Source organism: Dromiciops gliroides, chromosome 4 (genome assembly GCF_019393635.1).
Source record: "Dromiciops gliroides isolate mDroGli1 chromosome 4, mDroGli1.pri, whole genome shotgun sequence".
Taxonomy (NCBI): Eukaryota; Metazoa; Chordata; class Mammalia; order Microbiotheria; family Microbiotheriidae; genus Dromiciops; species Dromiciops gliroides.
Genome location: NC_057864.1, coordinates 307,111,419 through 307,132,449, shown reverse-complemented (window position 1 = coordinate 307,132,449; position 21,031 = coordinate 307,111,419). Strand labels below are relative to the sequence as shown.

At 36.8% G+C, this 21,031-nt stretch overlaps 1 protein-coding gene across 1 annotated transcript in view; it reads left to right on the top strand.

Moving 5' to 3' along the window:
- Positions 1-21,031, top strand: part of SNAP91 (synaptosome associated protein 91) — a 160,927-nt gene that overhangs the window by 52,439 nt on the left and 87,457 nt on the right. The window contains 2 exon segments of the mRNA XM_044000628.1: positions 16,597-16,690; positions 19,797-19,908. Coding sequence (XP_043856563.1) covers positions 16,597-16,690; positions 19,797-19,908 — 206 coding nt within the window.

Sequence of the window (21,031 nt, the reverse complement as noted above, 5' to 3'; positions counted from 1 at the left end):
AAGGAGCCCCACCTCATTAGGGGATGAGGCCCATAAAGACTCAGGAATGTCAGAGGGGATTTTGGATACCTCCCCTGCTGATCCTTGAGCTTCTGTAAGTAAAATTGGTAATAAATGAACAGTATCCTCTGGCAATTGTAGGGAGACAGCCCCATCTGGAGCACAAGATATGGTTGCTCTAAGCTTACAAAGGAGATCACGACCTAATAAATTTACAGGGGCATCAGGCATGAGTAAAAATGAATGTTCTACTGTTAAGGGCCCCATAGATACCATGCGAGGATTCAATTTTGCCACTCTCTGGCTCTTTCCTGAGACTCCTACTACATTTAAAAATCCTACAGGTCTACACCCAGCATCTGGTTTGCTTACTAATACTGATTTAGAGGCTCCTGTGTCTAGCAGACAATCATAATAAGTCTCCCCCACTTTTAGGGTGACATGTGGTTCTTTACTCTGGGGAGGTGAATGGACTGGTACAAGGGCATTCAAAAAATCTGGATCTGGGAATATATGGCTTTCATTATCTATGTTCCATTCCTCCCCAAGACCCCGTCAATCCTGTGCCCTCCTCTGAGAGGGACCTTGGTCACCATTATTCTGGTACTGCCTTTCTGTATTCCTCCAAAAAGATCTATTCCTATTTTGATTTCGCCTGTAATTAGAATTAGAATTTCTTCTCCAAGTCCTACATTCTCTCAATTCATGCCCCTCCTTATGACAGTAACAACACACCTTAGTGTCCTTGTTCCGGTGTTCACATGGCTGACAGGAACAACACACCTTAGTGTCCTTGTTCCGGTGTTCACATGGCTGACAGGAACAACACACCTTAGTGCCCTTGTTCTGGTGTTCACATGGCTGACTAGGAATCACCGGTGCCAGAATGCTCTGTTTGGGGTGATCTGGACCTGTCTCACGTGAGTCAAAGACATAATTTGCAAGTTCCTTAAGTCTATCAGCTGTTAAGCTCCTCCAATCTGGACATTGGGTCAGAAAATATTTGCGTACTTCTGGCAGTGAATTACAAATAAACATGTTGAGAATAATATAAGAATCTTTTGAATCAATTGGATCTAATCTGGTGTATTGCCTGGCGGTCTCACAAAGCCTATCGTAAAATCTGCTTGGTCTTTCATTAGCCTCCTGAAATGTGCTCATAAATTTCGTCCAGTTTTCGGGTTTTCTAGAGCATAATTCCATTCCCTTCAGAAGTGTTTCCCTAGCATCCTTTAATCTTTGGAAATCCCTGTCATTATTATAATTCCACTCTGGATCCTTTAGAGGCCATTCCTCATCGGCCTTACCCTTCGCAACAAGGGCATTTCCTGCCGAGATAATATCTGTCATCTCAGTTGGGGACAGTAAAGTTTCCATAAGGCAAGTAACATCAGCCCAAGTGGGTTGATATATATTAAATATAGTCCTTTTGGATCCATTTGGATGTTTCTCAAAACTAGGGAAGATTGTTTTCCATGAGCTCAAGTCAGTTGCTGTAAAGGGGTGATATTTTCTAACCTGAACTGATACTCCCTTTTTATTAAATTCTATATCTTCCTGCAAGGGAAGTAGTTTCAGCTGATTTGATTCTAAAGACTGGCCAATATCCGTTTCTGTAACTGGGTTACCTCCAGTAGGGGGAGCTATCTTAGCGTCTCCCTCGCCACGTGGTGAGGCTGGGTTACCTTCAGCAGAGGGAGCCATCTTAGTGTCTCCCTCGCCACGTGGTTTACCTTTAATCTCTTTCCATATTACAACTATGATAATACCCATAATGAGAGTTACAGTCATGTGAACTATCGTGAGTATGGTATTACAATTTATTTCAACTGCAGGCAAAAAATTCCTACTAATATTAAACACATTTTCAGTGGAGACAGTTACACTCATACCATTATACCAAAAAGATTTTGCTGTGTGAGTGAGGAGGAGACCTATAACACAATGAAGGAATACCGAGTAAACTAGATGTCTAAATTTGGACAGTATGGTACCCCAACATGCTCCAATGCAAAAAAACGAAAAAACCAAAGGGAAAATGACATATTCGATCATATTTTAAACTGGGCTGGCTTTTTCCTTTAAAACAAGGCTTTTAGAGGCTTAAAGTCTTTAAGGGAGATTAGACAAAGGGAAACTCCGTGGGGGGGGGGGGTATTTGGAAAATCCACCGAATTAGCCGGCTTATGGCCAAACTAGGGAGGGTGGGAGGGTCCTTAAGGTCCCTTCGGGGTCGCCAAACTGTGAGATTTAAAATTGGATATTAGATCATAAATCTCCCCTACTTAACCTTTCCCTTAATTTATCTCCCAAACTAGTAAATGGAAGCAGCTTTTGGTTTTCTAGATAGACCTTTTTATTTATAGTTATGATAGTCACAAGGTGATGTTGGTTAGAAGGATAGGAAAGTAGAAACACAATACAAATCGTCTTAAGTCTAAGCTTAGTCTATATTCCTTATAACAACTCACCAAACCGACAAGGCCACCTTTGGAGAGAGAATCTGTTCCGCGCCGTCAGGAGTCCCGCCAAGCAGGCAAAAAGGGCTCCTCTCCTTCTCTCCACCCCGGAAGTCCCAAAAAAAAACCCCGCAGGCAGTCTGACATGCGCAGCAGGCGCACTGTACCTGGCAGGCAGTCTGACATGCGCAGCAGGCGGACTGTACCCGGCAGGCAGTCTGACATGCGCAGCAGGCAGACTGTTCATCTCCTCCCCAAAAGGGTGGTCCTTGAAAAACTGGCGTCTTTCAGTTATCCTAACCGACTGTTAAAAACTTTCATATTTTACCACACAGAGGAAATATATTGTGATTATTCAGAGGAGAAAGTACTGCAGAAACACCTTGATGAACCTTGTGAGTGAGCCCAGAGCAAGTGTGACCTCCCTCTCTCCATTAACTATATCATAGGAACAACTTGACTGGGCTATCATAGGAACAGTGTATCTAGCTGAGAACTGAGAGAGAACAAACCAGATACTAACTGAAGGCAGCTTTAGGAGTGCGACTTCTTTGTAGGTGGAGAGAAGTGTAGCTATGACTCTTACAAAGAGATGAGCAGTTACATCTAAGGAGAACTTCATGAGGACTCCACAAAGGGAGAAAAAGTTTTCAGTGACAAAGAGCTGTGAATTACCTCTTTGCCACATATGTAGGCTTGAGCCCATTTATTTGCTGAACTCTGTATGTGTTTGTAGTGTGGAGTAATTGCTTTTATACTAATTGTTCTTTTTATACCACCAGAGAAATAGCCCTTTTATAGGCTTAAGCCTAGTAATTAGTGAGGAGCAAAGGAGATAGGGGTTTGTAAGCAACAGTATTAGAAAACTATCGTTAAGCCCTCAACATTACCCTCTAGAGCTGTGAAGGGAAGAGTAATCAGTTGCCCATTTGGGACCCAGCCTGCCAATTTGAATTGGACCTGGGAGAATTATCCCAAATTTGGGAAGGGAAACAACATAAGCAAGGAGATCAGTGTCCTTCCTCAAGGACAGTAACACATTCCATCTATAGTCATCTCTCAAATGAGAGTAAAAAGTATGTGTTTTTCAATTCTCTTGGACCATAATTGTTCATTCAATTTAGTAGGAAGAGAGCCAAGAGAAACAAATATGACGGAAGCCAAGGGAAGAGAGAGTGTTTCAGAAGATGGCGTAGTCAGTAGTGTCAGAAGCTGTAGAGATGTCAAGTTTAGTGGATTTAAGAAAAGACCCTTTCATTTAGCAGTTAAGAGATCATTTGTAAATTGGCAGAGAACAGGTTCAGTTACGTGGTAGATTGGGAAGCAAGATTGCAATAGATTGCTAAGTGAATGAGAAGTGAGACAGTGTAGGTCGTGAGTGTAGTCAGCTCTTTAAAAGAGTTGGACTATGAAAAAGAAAAGTGGTTATGAGAGGGGAGCTTAAGGAGATGGTAGGGTAACGTCTAAAGGTTTGGGGTTTTTTTAAAGATCAGGGAAGGGGCAGCTGGGTGGCGCAGTGGATAGAGCACTGGCCCTGGAGTCAGGAGTACCTGGGTTCAAATCCGGCCTCAGACACTTAACACTCACTAGCTGTGTGACCCTGGGCAAGTCACTTAACCCTCATTGCCCTGAAAAAAACAAAACCAAAAAAAAAAGAGTACTAGTAAAGTCAAGGAGTTGTCAAGGAGTTTTTCATCAGAGATTGGAGCAAATGAAAAAAGAATCAGGATTGATGGAGAGAGATTTTTAGGTGTTAGAATAGAGGAGAAAAGGGAGTACATGATGACTTACCTGTTTTCCAAATAAAGTAGGTTGGAAGACCCTCTGTTGAAAAGGCTTAATGAGGAAGTATGGTATGAGAGGTTTGAGCAGGTTGGGGGCAGGGGGAAGTTAAGAATAGCTGCTAAGTATTCTGACAGCTAAGGAAGGAGAGAATTAAGGTATTTCTGTCAATGGTGTATGAGTGGAGGAGTAAGGGTAGAGGGGTCTTTGAACTACATACTGAACTCCCTGAGAAAGGAAGAATGACTTGAAAGTTAGTAGTGTTGGGGGGCAGCAAGGTGGCACAGTGGATAAAGTTCCAGCCCTGAAATTCAGGAGGACCTGAGTTCAAATCTGGCCTCAGACACTTGACACTTACTAGCTGTGTGACCCTGGGCAAGTCACTTACCCCTCAATTGCCCCACAAAAAAAAAGAAAAGAAAGTTAGTAGCATACTAAGACCAAATTTTGGACTAGGGTTACAGCTTTCTAATGCAGTGTTCCATACTATGGTCTCCCACATCTGCAAAGATGTTTGGGGAGTTATTTTCCATAAAGTGTGCTGCACCTGAAGTTAATAGAGACTAAACATCAGATATTTTATTATGAGTGATTCATTTAACCTTTGAGTCTGTTTCCTCCTTAGTAAAATGTAAATAATAATGCCTATGTTGCCTCTACATCACAGGGTTGTTATCAGGATCAAATCATTATTCATACATGCATGAGTATGTATGTTCACATATATATATACACACTCACACACATTGTGCTTTGTAAAACTTAAAGTTATATATAAAATTGTTATTATTTATTATAGTTCAATGGCCAATTCCATCTTTTTGGTCAGAACCAGGTCCAGAATTAGTGTTTCCTGTTATTACTTACGTATATGCATCTTATTTCCCTGAATGGAATGTAAGGTCCTTGAGGGTGGCTACTCTTTAACTTTTGTCTTTGTATTTCCAATATCTAGCCCAATGCCTGGCATTTCGTATCACAGAGTCACAGAATCTGAGAGTTGGAAGGAACTTCAGTAGCAATTTAGTCCAACCTATACACAAAAGGAATCCCACTCTAACAACCTGACACATGGTGTTATAGCCTCTACTTGAAACTTCCAAAGGAGAACTCACTATCTCTTAAGGCAGGCTATTCTACTTTTGGACAATTCTAATTATAGGAAATTTTTTACTTATACTGAGCCTAAATTTACCTCTTAGCCACTTACACCCATTAACTTCAGGATTTGCTTTCTAAGGCTAAATAGAAAGGGTCTCCTCCACATCATGGCCATTAAGTCAATAACCATTTATTAAGCACCTGTTATTTGCCAAACGCTCTCCTAAACTCTGGGTTTAAAAATATGAAAAAGAAAAACAATCCCTGAGAGAGCTTATAGTCTAATAGGGGAAGACAACACACAAAAAGGAGCTGAAATAAGGGGAGAAAGAAAGTACTCAGTAGAGGGATGATGGAGGATTCCAAAGGAGGGAAATGAAAAGACAGCTGGCCTGAGTGCCCTTCTTAAATAGGGTTTTGGGGCTCATAATTCCTGCCCTCCAATAATAGGGGTAGAGGATATTGATGAGGTGTCAGTACCAACGTTGATTTGACCTTGCAGGATGTTGAGGTTTCCCTTTTAAATATTTAGAGATAGCTATTGTGTTCCTCTACTCCATGGCCCACCTCCAGACCTTCCCTTTAAACATAGCCAGTTCCTTCAACCAATCCTCATACAGCATGGACTTAAGGTCCTTCATCATTATATTTGCTCTTCTCTATGTGCCTTTTAAACTTAGCAGTGCTGTGTTTTTTAATTAACTAAGACTGTGTAGTGTGTTTTTTATTAATTGCTAATGTACCAGTTTGGGCAGTAAGCATAGTATTATTTTGTTAACATTATATACCAGTAAAGGATTTACCACATAGCAGTTAGCATGAGCAGGAGAAAAGCCCCAGATGACCCATGCTGTCTCTCAGAGAGACAGCACATGGTCTCGAGAGTTCGGAAGACTGACAAAGCCTATGCTGTTCTAAGAGGGAGAGCTAAGAGCAAAGAGTGTGTTCAGAGAGCGAGGGTCAAGTGCCAGCCAAGAGATCAAGGGAGCATGTGACCTCTTCCAGTTTTTATCCTCATTTGGTAGAAGCTTGTCATTATACATTGATCAAAGCTAATTGGTTAGCATCATTAAATTTCATTGGTTGATATGACTTGAGGGTGGTCTAAAGCTAAAATGAACTCTAATGATGACATCAAGGAGAAGACCCTCTCTCAAATTGCTTAAGCCAAAGTCCATTATCTAGGTGTGGTCCTTTACTGAGCTAGACAAAAGGATCAATCTCTATTTCTTTTGTTCCTTTGGGTTTCTCCCAGATCAAGATCTGAACTTTCTGGAGTGGGGAGGAAGAAAGGACTGAAACTAATCTCTGGGTTCCCCCCCAAGAAATCCATTATTAATAATATTTTTTCACACTACTCTAAAACCGTGGTGTCCAGAACTGAAAACATATTCCAAATGAGGTCAGGGTACATGGAGCAACATTTGCCTATTCATGAAAACTATGCCTCTCTTAATGCAACCCAAGATGGCAAGAGCTTTTCTTGGCTGCCGTGTCACACTGCTGTCTCATATTGAGCTTAGAATGTACTAAAATCCTAAGATCTTTATTAGAACAACTGTTGTTTAACCACACCACAGTCCCATCTTGTATTTATACAACCAATTACTTTGTACCCATGTTGAAGACTTTATACTTATCCCTGTTGAATTTCATCTTATTAGGTTTAGCCCAGTTTTCCAGATTATTAAGAATTTTTTGGATACTATCATCCTGTGTGTTAATTATCCCTCCTTACTTTGTATCAACTGCAAATATAAGCATACCATCCCTGGATTTATAAGTCAATCATTCCCAAACTTTTTGGTCTCAGGAGCTCTTTACATTCTTAAAAGTTATTGAATATGTTAAAGGGCTCTGGCTTATGTTGGTTATATCCATCAGTATTTACCATAGAAATTAAAATGTCTTAGTTTTATTATGAAAATAATTTTATCCTCCAGGACTCTCAGGGTTAGGAACCCTAGACCTTACTTTGAGGACTGCCAATCTAAGACATCGATACAGATGTTAAAACCTGGACAGATTCCTGGTGTACTCCACTGCAAAACTGCTATGACACTTACAAGGATCCATTAGCAGCTACTCCTTGAATCCAGCCACCCAATCAGTTCTGAATTCATCTAATTATATTATCATGTATTTTCTAGTTAAGTATATGACTGTTGATTAATTCTTCTACCTTTTACAGAATGAACTTATCATTAAAGTAAGGCATGGATTGATTAATTGCCCTACTTTTAACAAATAGTTTACTAGTAGATGACCATATAATTAGTCTCCTATCACTGCAATATTATATCTTAATGTCAGGCTTGTGATCTGTGTCCATCCTTCATCTGTTTTCTCTTCCTGTCCAGGAAGAGGACGCTCCTTCACAATGTTGCTTCTGCTTCTCTAATTGTTTATCTTAATCCTTATTCTGTTTCCCTTGAATCCTCATTCTGATTTCCTGGATTTTCTTAAATGAGTATATTCAATCCTATTGCACCACTAAGTTTATTCTATTTCTTTTGAATAAGATATGACCTTTACATTTATTCTAGCCACTTACCTAATCCTAGTAAGTTTCTGTTACTTCTGAGGTCAAATTTGTTCCCAGGTAGTAAAAATATCTCGTTCACTTTGCTTCTTAAATGTTTTGTGCATTTGTGTATTATCCTCCATCTTTTCTGTCCTTTGTGGCTAAATTCCTTGGAATGTCCATTTATGATAGGTACCTCCATTTTCTTTCCTTTCAGAAGTTTCTGTACAGTCAAGCTTCCAACTTTATCATTCCACCAAAACTGTTCTCTCCAAAGTTACTACTGATCTCTGAGTCACCAAATCCAAAGGCCTTTTCTCAGTCTTCATCTCCTCAGCCTCTCTGTAGCCTTTAACAATTATCCTCTCTTCTCAAGGTTCTCAGGATACCCCTCTTTCCCATTTCTCCTACCTCTCAGGCTACTTCTTCTCAGCCTGCTTTGCTTATCCTCATCCATATCACACCTTCTAACTGTAGGTGTCTGATAGGGTTCTGTTCTGGGCCTTCTCCCTCTATGTTAAACATGGTGATTTAATTACTATCTCCATGCTGACAATTCTCAAAACGACCTCTCTTGTCCCAACCTTTTGCTGACCTCCATTCTCTCATCTCTAGCTACCTTTCAGACATCTCAAACTGTATGTCCGGTAGGCAGACATCTTAAACTCATCATGTCCAAAATGGAATGCATTATCTTTCCCTCTAAGACCTTCCCCCTCCTACTTTTCATATTAATGTAGAAAGTAATGCCATCCTTCCAGTTCCTTGGGCTCACAGCCTAGGTGTTATCTTTGACACTTCACTATCTCTTACCCCACCCCCACCCCCAAAATCTAACCAGTTGCCAAACCCTGCTGGTTTCACCTTTGCAAAATTTCCTGAATATACCCCCTTCTCCCCTCTGACGTTGTCACCACTCTGATTCAGGCACTCATGATTACATGCTTAGATTATTATAATAGTCTTCTAGGGGGTTCTGCTTGCTTTGGGCCTCTTCCCCACTCTAATCCTTTCTCCATTTGACCACTAAAGTGATTTTCCTAAAGCACAAATCCAATCATGTCACACACACACACACTCACACACACACACACACACACACACTACCACCACCACCCTCAATATATTCCAGTGGTTCCTTATCACATCCAGGATCAAATTGTTAAAAAAATCCTCTGACTGGTATCCAAAGGCCTTCATAACCTAATCTACTACTTTTCCAGTCTTCTCAAACCTTACTCCCTAACACCCTTTAATCCAGTGACACTAGCCTCTTTGTTTTTCTCTATCTCTCTCTTCTGGGCGTTTTTCTGTGTCCCCCCCCCCCCAAAAAAAAATATGCTTCAATTTGTATTCAGTTTACCACTTCTCTGTCTGGAGATGGATAGCATTTTTCATCATGAGTCCTCTGGAATTATTTTGGATGATTATATTGATCAGAGTAGCTAAATCTTTCACAGTTGATCATCATTACAGTATTGCTGTTACTTTACACAATGTTCTGGTTCTTACTTTGTATTAGTTCATATAAGTCTTCCCAGGTTTTCTGAAACCATCCCCCTCATCATTCCTTATAGTACTACAGTATTCCATCAAATCACATACCACAACTTTTTTAGGTATTCCCCAATTAATGGGTACCCCCACAATTTCCAGTTCTTTGCTACCACAAAAAGTGCTGCTATTAATATTTTTGTACATACAGGTCCTTTTCCTTTTCCTTTGATCTCTTTTGGATACAGATCTAGTAGTGGTATTTCTGAGTCAAAGGATATTGGACTTAGTTCCAAATTGCTCTCCAGAATGGTTGGACCAGTTCACAACTCTATCAGCAATACATTAGTGTACCAATTCTTTACACATCCCCTTCAGCATTTGTTATTTTCCTTTTCTGTCATGTTAGCCAATCTGATAGGTGTGAGGTGGTACCTCAGAGTTGTTTAATTTTGCATTTCTCTAATCAATAGTGATTTAGAGGGGCAGCTAGGTAGCACAGTGGATAAAGCACTGGCTCTGGATTCAGGAGGACCTGAGTTCAAATTCGGCCTTAGACACTTGACACTTACTAGCTGCGTGACCCTAGGCAAGTGACTTAACCCTCATTGCCCCCCCCTCAAAACAAACAAACAAACAAAAAATAGTGATTTAGAACATTTTTTTCATGTGACTCTTGAGATCTTTGATCTCTTCCTCTGAAAACTTCCAGTTCATCTCCTTTGACCATTTATCAACTATAGAATGACTCTTTTTTTAAAAAATTAATTTAACTTAGTTCCCTATGTGAGAAAATGAGACCTTTATCAGAAAAGCTTTCCTTCTAATTTTGGTTGCATTGGTTTTGTTTGTGCAAAATCTTTTTTATTTTATGTAAAAAAAATACTCATTTTACTCCCTGTGATCCACTCTGTCTTTTGTTTGGTCATAAAGTCTTCCCTTATCCATAGATCTGACAGGTAAGCCACTCTGTGCTCTCCTAATTTGCTTATGTTATTACTTTTTATTTCTAAATCATGTACCCATTTTGACCTTATCTTGGCATACAGTATGAGATGTTGGTTTATCCCTACTTTCTACCAAACTACTTTCCAGATTTCCTAGCAATTTTTGTCAAATAGTGAGTTCTTGTCCCCAAAGCCTAGATTTGGGGGTTTGTCAAACATTACATTATGGTCATTTACTACTATATATTATGTATGTAATCTATTCCACTGATCCACAACTGTTTTTTAGCCAATACTAAATTGTTTTGATGATTACCACTTTTTCATATTATTTGAAATCTGGTACTGATAGGCAATTTCCTTCACAGTTTTTTCAGTGATTTCCTTACTAATCTTGATCTTTTGTTCATCTAGATGAATTTTGTTATTTTTTCTAACTCTAAAAAATAAATCTTTGGCAGTTTGATTGGCACTTAGTAGTAGATTAATGTGGGTAGAATTGTCTTTTTTATAATATATTGACTTGGCCTACCTATAAGCAATTAATATTTCTCCTGTGTTTTAGATCTGTCTTTATTTGTGAAAAATGTTTTGTAATTTTGTTCATATAGTTCCTGGGTTTCTCTTGGCAGGTAGACTCACAAGTATTTTCTATTGTCCTCAGTTGTTTTAAAGGGAATTTTTCTTTCTATCTCTTCCTGCTGTATTTTGTTGGTAATATAAAGAAATGTTGATGACTTTTTTGTTTATTCTATATGCTGCAATTTTGTTAAAGATTATGAATTGTTTCAACTAATTTTTTAGTTGATTCTCTATGGTTCTCTAAGTATACCATCATATCATCTGCAAAAAGCGATAGTTTCATTTTCTCATTCTCTATTCTTACTCCTTCAATTTCTTTTCTTGCCTTATGTATAGCTAGAATTGAATAATTCTATTTGAATTATTGAATAATAGTGGTGATAATGGACATCCTTGCTTCACCCTTGATTTTCTTGAAAAACCTTCTAATTTATCCCCATTAAAGATAATTCTTGGGGCAGCTACATGGCGCAGTGGATAAAACACTGGCCCTGGAGTCAGGAGGACCTGAGTTCAAATCCGGCCTCAGACACTTGACAACTTACTAGCTGAGTGACCCTGGGCAAGTCACTTAACCTCAATTGCCTCACACACACAGAAAAAAAGATAATTCTTGCTCTTGGGTTCAGATGGATATTACTTTTCCTTTTAAGAAAAACTCCATTGATTTCTATTGTTTCTGGTGTTTTTAATAGGAATGGGTATTGCATTATATTAAAAGTTTTTTCTTCATCTATTCAAATAATCATATGATTTTTGTTTTTGGTTTTTTGTTACTGATATGGTCAGTTATGCTGATAGTTTTCCTAATATTTAACCAGCCCTGCATCTCTGGTATAAATCCCATCTGGTCATAGTATATGATCTTTGTGATATATTATACAATATCCTTGCTAGTATTTTATTTAATATTTTCGCATCCATATTTACTAGGGGAATTTGTCTATAGTTTTCTTCCTCTGTTTTTTCTTTCTCTCTGAGTTAGGTTTCAAAACTACACTTTTTTCATAGGAGGAGTTTACTAGGACTCCTTTACCAATTTTTTCCAAAGAATTTATATAGTATTGTAATTAATTATTTTTTAAAATGTTTGGTACAATTCACTTGTAAATTCATCTGGTCTTTAGAATTTTTTCTTAGGGTGCTTATTGATGGCTTGTTCAATTTCTTTTTCTTAGATAGGGTTATTTAAGTATTAAATTTTCTCTTCTGTTAATCTGGATAACTTATATTTTTGTAAATATTCATCCATTTCACTTAGATTGTGAGTTTTATTGGCATGTAATTGGGCAGAATAGCTGCTAATAATTGCTTTATTTCATCTTCATTGGGGGTGCATTTCCATTTTTATTTCTGATACTAAAAATGTTGTTTTATGCTTTCTTTTTTAAAATAAAATTAATCAATGGTTTATCTATTTTATTATTTTTTCCATAAAACCAGTTCCTAGTTTTATTATTTTTTAACTTTCAGTTTTATTCTTTCCTTTCATTTTCAGGATATCCATTTTGGTGTTTAGTTGGAAATTTTTAATTTGTTCCTTTTCTAAGTATTTCTTTAATCATGTGCCCAATCTCTTCTTTCTCTTTTTTATCAATGTAAGTGTTTAGAGATATAATTTTCCCCCTAAGTAATGCTTTGCATCCCACACATTTTGGTATGTACTCTAATTGTTGTCATTATCTTTGATGAAATTGTTGATTGTTTCTATGATTTGTTCTTTGATTCTGTGATTTGATTATGAATATTTGATGTGGTTATTGTGATTTGATGATTTAATTATGCTTATCTATGGTAATAGAAATTATTTTATTATTTGATTTGTTTTTATAATTCTGTGATTTGTGATTATGTCTCTATGATTTGATTCTATGATTCTATTAGGCTTAGATTATTTAATTTCCAATTAATTTTAATCTATGCTTCCAAGGTCCTTTATTGAATGTAATTTTTATTGCATTGTGGTATGAAAAGGTTCTATTCAATATTTCTGTTTTCTGAATTAATTTTTCTGTTAACTGGGATGCCGGAGTGTCATGTGTTATAATGGTGCCATGTAATTAAAAAAATTTCTGACCCAAAATTACAGATGGATTTCTAGAGTTGGAAAACTAGAAAATTAGAAGTATTGTGGTGTAGAATTGTAACATACTAGAGCCATGAAAAAGCATTACTCTTTTTAATAATTATCAGTAAAGTATAAATTGAAAGTGCAGATAATTTTAAAACTAAAGATATGTATATAAAAATAGATATTTTAATGACATTCTCTTTGAAAGAAGTTGACAAATAGTATGATGTGATGATTTTCTGTCAGAAAGTTCTCTTTATGACCAGTAAGCCTAATGATTATGATTTATTTCATTTTTAAACTTTGTAGGCCATAGCATATCATGAGACAACTGTCCTTAATTAGCTTGTTACCATAAGGCATAAGTGTAAGATTTTTAGCAAAACCTGTCATTCAGACTACCACTTATTTATATATGAAATTTAGCTTATCTTAAGTACATACTATGTGCAAAGTATTCAAGTCATCATCCATTTATTGAGTGCCTACTGTATGTCAGGCCCTGTGCTAGGCCCTCAGGATACAGACAGTAGATCAGCCCTTCCTTTTAAGAAGCTTACTTTCTCTTGACGGGAAACAGAATGTACATAGATAACAATAAGCAAAATGTAGAAAGTAAATACAAAGTAATTTTGGAGTCAGAAGACTGTTCATAACTGGGATGTTAGGAAAGGCTTATATATTATATCTTATATCTTATATATATATATATATTATATTATATATTATAGCTTATATCTTATAGGAGGTGACCCTTGAATTGTAATGTGAATTAACTATTGGTTCTGTGATACAAAGGTGAGCAGGGACAGAAAAGCAGGAGGTAAAATGTTACATATGTACAAAAATAGACAGGCCAGATTGGCTGTAATGTTGAGTGGGTGAGGTGAAGTAATGTGCTATCAGCCTGAAAAAAAAAAATGGGTCAGAGCTAGACTGTGTAAATGGCTTTAAATGCCAAAAAAGAAGCATTTGCATTTTATCTAGAAACTATAAGAGTCAGTATGAAGCTTCTTGACCAGGGAAGTGACAGCTTGCTTTGGGGTTGTAAATCTGGCTGTTATGTGGAGAATGCAAGATAGAGTGGAAGAACTAAAAAGGAAGGAGGCCAATTATGTGGATATTATAATAGTCCAGGAAAGAGGGATTGAAGACCTGAACTAGGTTGGTCATACCGTGGTGAAGATAAAGGGGATGAATATAAGCAATGTTGTAGAGGTAGAATCAATAAGCCCTGGCAACTGATTGGCTATAAAGAGAGAATAGAGTTGAGCATGACTTTGAGGTTGTGAAACTGGGTGACCAGAAGGATGGTTCTGTCATCAACAGAAATGTGAAGTTTAGAGGTGGAATAGATTTTAATGGGGAAAGATAATGAGTTCTGTTTTAGATATAGTCAGTTTGAGTTTCCTGCAGGAAATTCAAGAACACATATCAGAGAGCTACTGATATGGGATTAGACCTCATAAGGGAGATAACAACTGGAAAGTTATGGAAATAAATATAGACACACACATATACGTATCTATAGGAGTCATGTGCTTGAGTAATAAGTATACTTTGATATTCTTACATTTTACAATGTAATTTATATCTATTAAGCAGTGTGTTTTTATTATAACTTAATGCAGGTGACATTTTAATAGTAAATTAAACAAACATCTATTTCATTCAAGATATTCTTGGTAGGTACTAGGAATGTCATGATGAAAATCTGCACAGGGACTGGGAATGAACTAATAAAAGATAATATATATCCTTCCCTTAAGTTTATGACATATTTGACCTTAGTCTAATACTCTTTATATATTATTTTATGATAAATACTTTTCCCATTTACAAAGGCATATTCTAAAAACACTGGGAAATAGGGAAGTCAAGGCATTATACTTTGACTGTCAGGTGGAGAGAAGCCCTCAAATTGGCACCAAACAACAGCACAGTAGCGATTACTGCAGAATCTAGAAATATCTGACTCGATTAAATTAAGGAGCCACAAGATGTTAAAAGGAAAGATTACAGCCTACTTGAAGCAGTTTCCTTAATATAAGTTAGTGAGCAGCTAATAACATTTTACTGTATTTGAGGAAAACACTACAATACAACTCAATGAATTCTGAGATTTTTCTTACCATTAATACAAACTGCCATGGAAAGAATTTCAGGGTTTTATTTCTGGTTCATTCCATCTTTACTCCATTTAGAGTAAAACCATTTTCTAACTTATTACACAGAATGATAGCATATTATATATATTTGTATGTTGCTCTATACCAGAGATGCCTTACCTTTTTACTTCATTTCCCCAAAGCTTTGAGATAATCAGGGGACAAAAGAGCAAAATATGAAGTGGAGCTGACTTTATTACCCCTATGTGTAGGTCTGTGTAGGGAGGAGAAACATTTCTTTGGGATACAGGCAAACCATAGAATCTTGGGCCATATTATTGGCAACTGGCTTAGAGATCTACTAGTAAATTTTTGAAATATAATGGTATACTCCTGCTTTATGCTTTTTCAGAGTACTTTCACAGATATAGTCTAAAATAACTTTAACTCTTTTAAACCAAAAATCCAGTACAAGCCCTGTTCTTTCCCTTCCTTAGCCCTATCAAAGGTGTTAAAGGTAAGGAGAGGTTATGAAGAGAGCCCAGCATCTAAAGGAAGCAAATTCACTTAGCTTATGTCGTTTAAAGTTTGTGGTTACTATCACCAAAAGACTGTTCAGAGCTTTCAAGCTCCAGACTCTGTGTACGTCATAGGATGAGCGATTCCTTGTAGAAGTCACCATTTCTCAGTTCAGGGGACAGCCCCACTTTTTAATTAAAGAGGAAAAAGACAGATTATAACACTAACATGGTGATTCTTGCAACTGTATTCAAGTAATATAAGTTGTTTTATAAACAGAGTGATGTGATCCTAACTAATAATTAAGTCTATTTTCTCGAATTCAAATGCTTCAGAAATTCTCTTTTCTATTCATCTCCTCTACCCTAGCCCTCATAAAAGTAAAATGAAATAAAATCCACCAAAGAACAAGTTAAATAAAGTGTTTTTAGTTGTCTTCATAGTCAATGGAGATGCTAATGGAGAACCTATAACCTTGTTTTTGTAGCAGTAAGTACTGATTAGGGCAGCTAGGTGGCATAGTGAATAGAGTACTGAGCATGAGCGCCTCATCTTCCCAAGTTCAAATTTAGCCTCAGACACTGACTAGTTATACGACCCTGGGCAAGTCACTTAATCTTGTTTGCCTCCATTTCCTCATCTGTAAAATGAGCTGGAGAAGGAAATGGCAAACCACTCCAGTATCTTTGCCAAGATAACCCCTAATGAGATCACTCACAAAAAAGTCGGACATAACTGAAACTGACTGAACAACAACAAAAGGTACTGATTAAGGTCAATATCATTTCTGTTCTTTTACTGTACACAGTAAAACATATCTCATGGAAAGAGTACTGAATTGCAAGTTAAGATGTCAGAATTCTCTAATGCTACTTGTTTGTTCCATACCTTGTATGTAGGCAAGAGTAAATGAGGTAATAGTGGAAAGTATTTGGACATTATGCATATAGTCTTGAGTTTATTACATCCTTGTAAAATCTAACATAATGTCTTCATTTTTGTCTTATAGAGCTGATGGTGTAATGAGAACAATGGTTCCTGAAAAACTACTAAAGAGTATGCCAATATTGCAGGGACAGATTGATGCATTGCTTGAATTTGATGTATGTATCCACAAACTTGGATTTTTTTCCACTTTAATTTTTTAAAAAGAGGTATCAATACTTCATGGATATATAATTTTGTCAGTGTGGTTACCAGGTATGTAGATGAATATTAGAAGGCATCTAGGACTTGATAAATGGTCTTCAAGTTGCTATGGCCAAAAAAAAAAAATTGTTCTGAAACCAACTTGTTGGTGGACTTTTATGAATTTAGTTAGGCTGATCCTTGGACAGTAGACATTCAGTCCCTCACTAAACTCATAGAGCCTTTTCAGCTTGGCATAGGAGACCTACCAGAGCTTCTGTTCTGATTATATAGCCTCCAAGAATCTAATGAGCATCTTATCAGGACTTTCCTCTAGATATACATACATGTGGCACACAAAATATTATTCTATCAATTGAATGTCATATCCTAACTGAAGTAACTTTTAATATTGTTTAAGATTTAGGATTTGTACCCATCTATTCACAAAAGGATTTGCAGTAGCTTAAAAAGTTAAAACACGGAAAAACAGGATAAACACTTAAATTGCATTTTTTGCCAACTTAGAGTTTTAAAATGATTTGGGGGGGATGACTTAAATACATCATGCTTCTTAGATTGTCTGAGGAATTTGAACTGATGTCCTTTTTCCTCTGAAATTTCCCTATGGTGAACAGAGGCATTTAGAATAATTTCAATAACCTTAAGACAAAATTTAGGATGATTATTTTCAAAAGTAATCTTTCCATAATCTAAATATTTGAAGGCCTCACTAAAGATCTCTTTGTTTCTGATATTCTTGTTCATCTTATTTTCTTTGTTCTCTTTATCAACACTACCACTCCTCATCCTCTAAAATGTTGGTAGGATGCCCAAAGGAAAAGAAATCTGGTATCTGGCTACTTTTTTGGCAGGAAACAAGCAGGAGGTGGGATTAATGAAAATTGGCTCCTATTTTATATTGTATTTTTAACTGTTTTTATACTGTGAAACTTGGATTCTAGAAAGCAATCACTTTCTATCCCTCAAAGGGGGAGAGACCTTAAGCCATTACTCAGTAATCCATTACTCAACAAATGGAAGATCAGAGGAGATACAGAATATGAGAAAAGGCCACAAAGTACATCCATTATTTTCTGGATCCAAGATGTATGTTACCTCATCCCTGTAAGCTGAGGACCAAAGAATTATGGAGGAAATCAATTTGAGCAGGAAAAAGAGAAACTATGTTAGAGAAAACATGGAGAATTCAGGCTTGGGAGAAAGGCATCTGGTGTTTTATACTGTATGATCTTGGAGCCACAAGGTCCAAAGAAAGAAGTAGACCCAAATACCAGAATTATACAGTAGAAAACCCAGCTGCAAAGATACATCTCTTATTAATATCTAGTGAAATAATTTCAAACAAACTAGGACAGAAAAGGGCCAGTAATAACATAATTTGGGGGGCTAGAGCCTCAGAATCTCTCCTCAAAAAAAAAACAACAAGGATGACAACTGTAAATTTTTATAGCATGAAGCTTAAGGGAAGATCTTAGGAAATATAGAGAAGGGTGAAACGTGAAATTTAGCAAAAAGGTAAACTGAAGCAATTCTCCAAGCAAGATATCAGTTTAAAAGGACATTGAATTTATTAAAAAGATTGGGTCAATTGCACTCTCCAGCCAAAAATCCAGAATTAAATATGTACTTCCTTTATAAACATAGAACATATAACAGAATGGTAATCATATCATTGGTTATAGAATTGACAACATCATGGGTTTGAGGAATCATCATTGGGTACTTTAAAGAGTGTAAGCATAGCATACATGTGGAATAAAGACCACCTCCCTCTTTCTCTAGGGAATGCCTTTTTGAATGTATGGGTCCCAGCTACATCCTGAGATCACTGATTGTGAACCAAAAGCTGCAGACTCATAGGTACCTGAGAATTAGATAAAAACACCTTTAAGTGGCAAGAATGAGAGTAAAGATGGAAAATGGTCGATTTGTTTTGTGCCCAAGGATAGCATACCAATGCTGTGCTATTTCTCAGGAACTGAAATTATAAGAGAAGACAAGAATTCCTTATAAAGGGATTGAATTGCAGGTAGCATTGAGATATCAGATCCCTTAGCTCAGAGCATTTCTCTAACAGTGGTTATGGGAAAGCTTTAACTTTTACATCTAGCTCTGAGAAAGGGACTGAACTTTTGAATCCATGAGCTTCTTCACTCAAAGAAAAGACTTAGGTTTATTACATTACAGAATATGGTTACAGAATAAAATCAAATATAAAATACAAGATCAAGAATTACTTTTCACAAGGAAAAAGCAGGATGGGCTCTACCAGGTCAATGGCCAGTGGTTGTTAAGTGACTTAGGAGTAGAGGGGAGGAAAAACCAGAACAAGAAGGGGACAGGAACTGATCTTCCCAGTGCTCAGAGCTGGTGAAGCGAATTCTACAAGGGCCCTGACACCTACACCCAAACCAAATCCATTGACTAGTACCTTAGAACTAATCTAACAATTATCTGAGGCAGGATTTGGCTAAATGTGAGGCCCAAATCTTGTACTAGTAGAGGGGCGTATAGGTGGATGAGAGCTAGGTCTGTAGAAGTAGGGTAGGCTTTTAAAATTCATTGTGGTAAGGAAATTACAGAGAGATGTATATACTCCAGAGATGAATTGTTTTTGTTTATTTGTTTTCATATGGGGGAATAGACATCTTCTTCTTTGGTTATCTCTGGATCCTATCTCAAACTTAGCATCCCAGACTGCAATAATTTAAAAAGCAAATATGAGTGAGGTAAAGATGCTAAGGAGTAAATTTAGATTGCATAGAATGAACAGAGCAGTGTAATGCAAACTGGGGAAAAATAGCTATTGTCTTTGCATCCACAATGTGGGTCACTGATAAAACGGAAACCTTTGATGGAATAATTAATCTTGCAATTTAGAGGAACTATTAAATTTCCTTAAATTGAAGGGTTTTAAAAACACATTATTAGGAAAATTTAAAAATATTCCCTTGTATTTATACATTGTTGTTAAGTACTTGACTGAGATTTTAAAAGTTTTGAGAAAATTGTCAATTCAGAATATGCAGTTAATTGACTTTTTATATCTATTTATAGGTTCATCCAAATGAGCTGACAAATGGTGTCATAAATGCTGCATTTATGCTTCTTTTTAAAGATCTCATCAAACTTTTTGCTTGCTATAATGATGGAGTTATTAATTTGTTAGGTATGTAAAACTGCTGAAATCTTTTCTTTCAACTATACCCCTTATTCAAGGAAACATTGGAAAATACTGTCCTGATAGTTAACAATCGAATTTTGATCTTTTATGTATAACAGTAGCAGGGAAGTACTTGTGGCTGAAACATTAGCAACCTGGTACCATGGGCAAATTTTTGATTAATAATCTAAGAGTTCAACAATAAGAGTTGAATAATGTAACAGTTTTCTCGGATGCTATTTACCCTCTAATCCCTACCCCCTCTCCCAATCTCCAGTCCTCCTTTTCCAGCATTGCCAAATCTGTGAGCAAGATTTGAGCACTGACAGCATAAAAGTAGACCCTGGGCCTGGGTTTTCCCCCATAAGCCCCTCATGTTTGTCTTTCTATTGTATCTTTATTTGGGATGAGAATCATAGACTTGATAGAAGCTTGCCAAATTAATAATTCAGTTTGTTATAAAAATATTCCATAGGAATGTGTATGTCATACTAACCATATTGAAAACATGCATTATGATGAGCCCCCATATAGAATATTATTTTCAGTTTTGCATGCCACTTTAGGAAAAACATTGACCAGCTAGAAAGGGGAGTAACCAATGCTTAAGGGCTTGAAAATCATGCCACATGAACATCCACTGTAATAACTGTAAATTTTTATCTTGGTAAAGAGAAGACTAAGGGGTGACAGGAGGAGGAGAGCAAGAATGCCCTATATATGAAAGATCCATGCATCTCAAATTCAAAAAAGGATTTAACTGAAGCTTTGCCTAGGCCCACATACTCTGGATGTCACTAATAAACCTGGAGCCTAGTTGAGCCTCTCAGGGGGAGTGAAACAAGAGTACATCAAGGTTTGAATATGTAGTGTACTAGCTATACATTAGGCATCACAAATAGTCTTTAACCCTAGTGTCTGCTCTATTATAGAAATTATTGTGACATTTCATCCTAATGTCACAATTCTTTGAGTGTTAGGAATAGTCTAAAATATAGTGACAAAAAATAAGAAAAACTTTAAAACTCCAGACTGAGAAAGGGAATTGCTTATTTTTTTGGAAATTGGTTGTTCAAAGAAAAATTAAGAGAATTAAAATTATGTAGCTAAATAAACTTAATTATTTTTA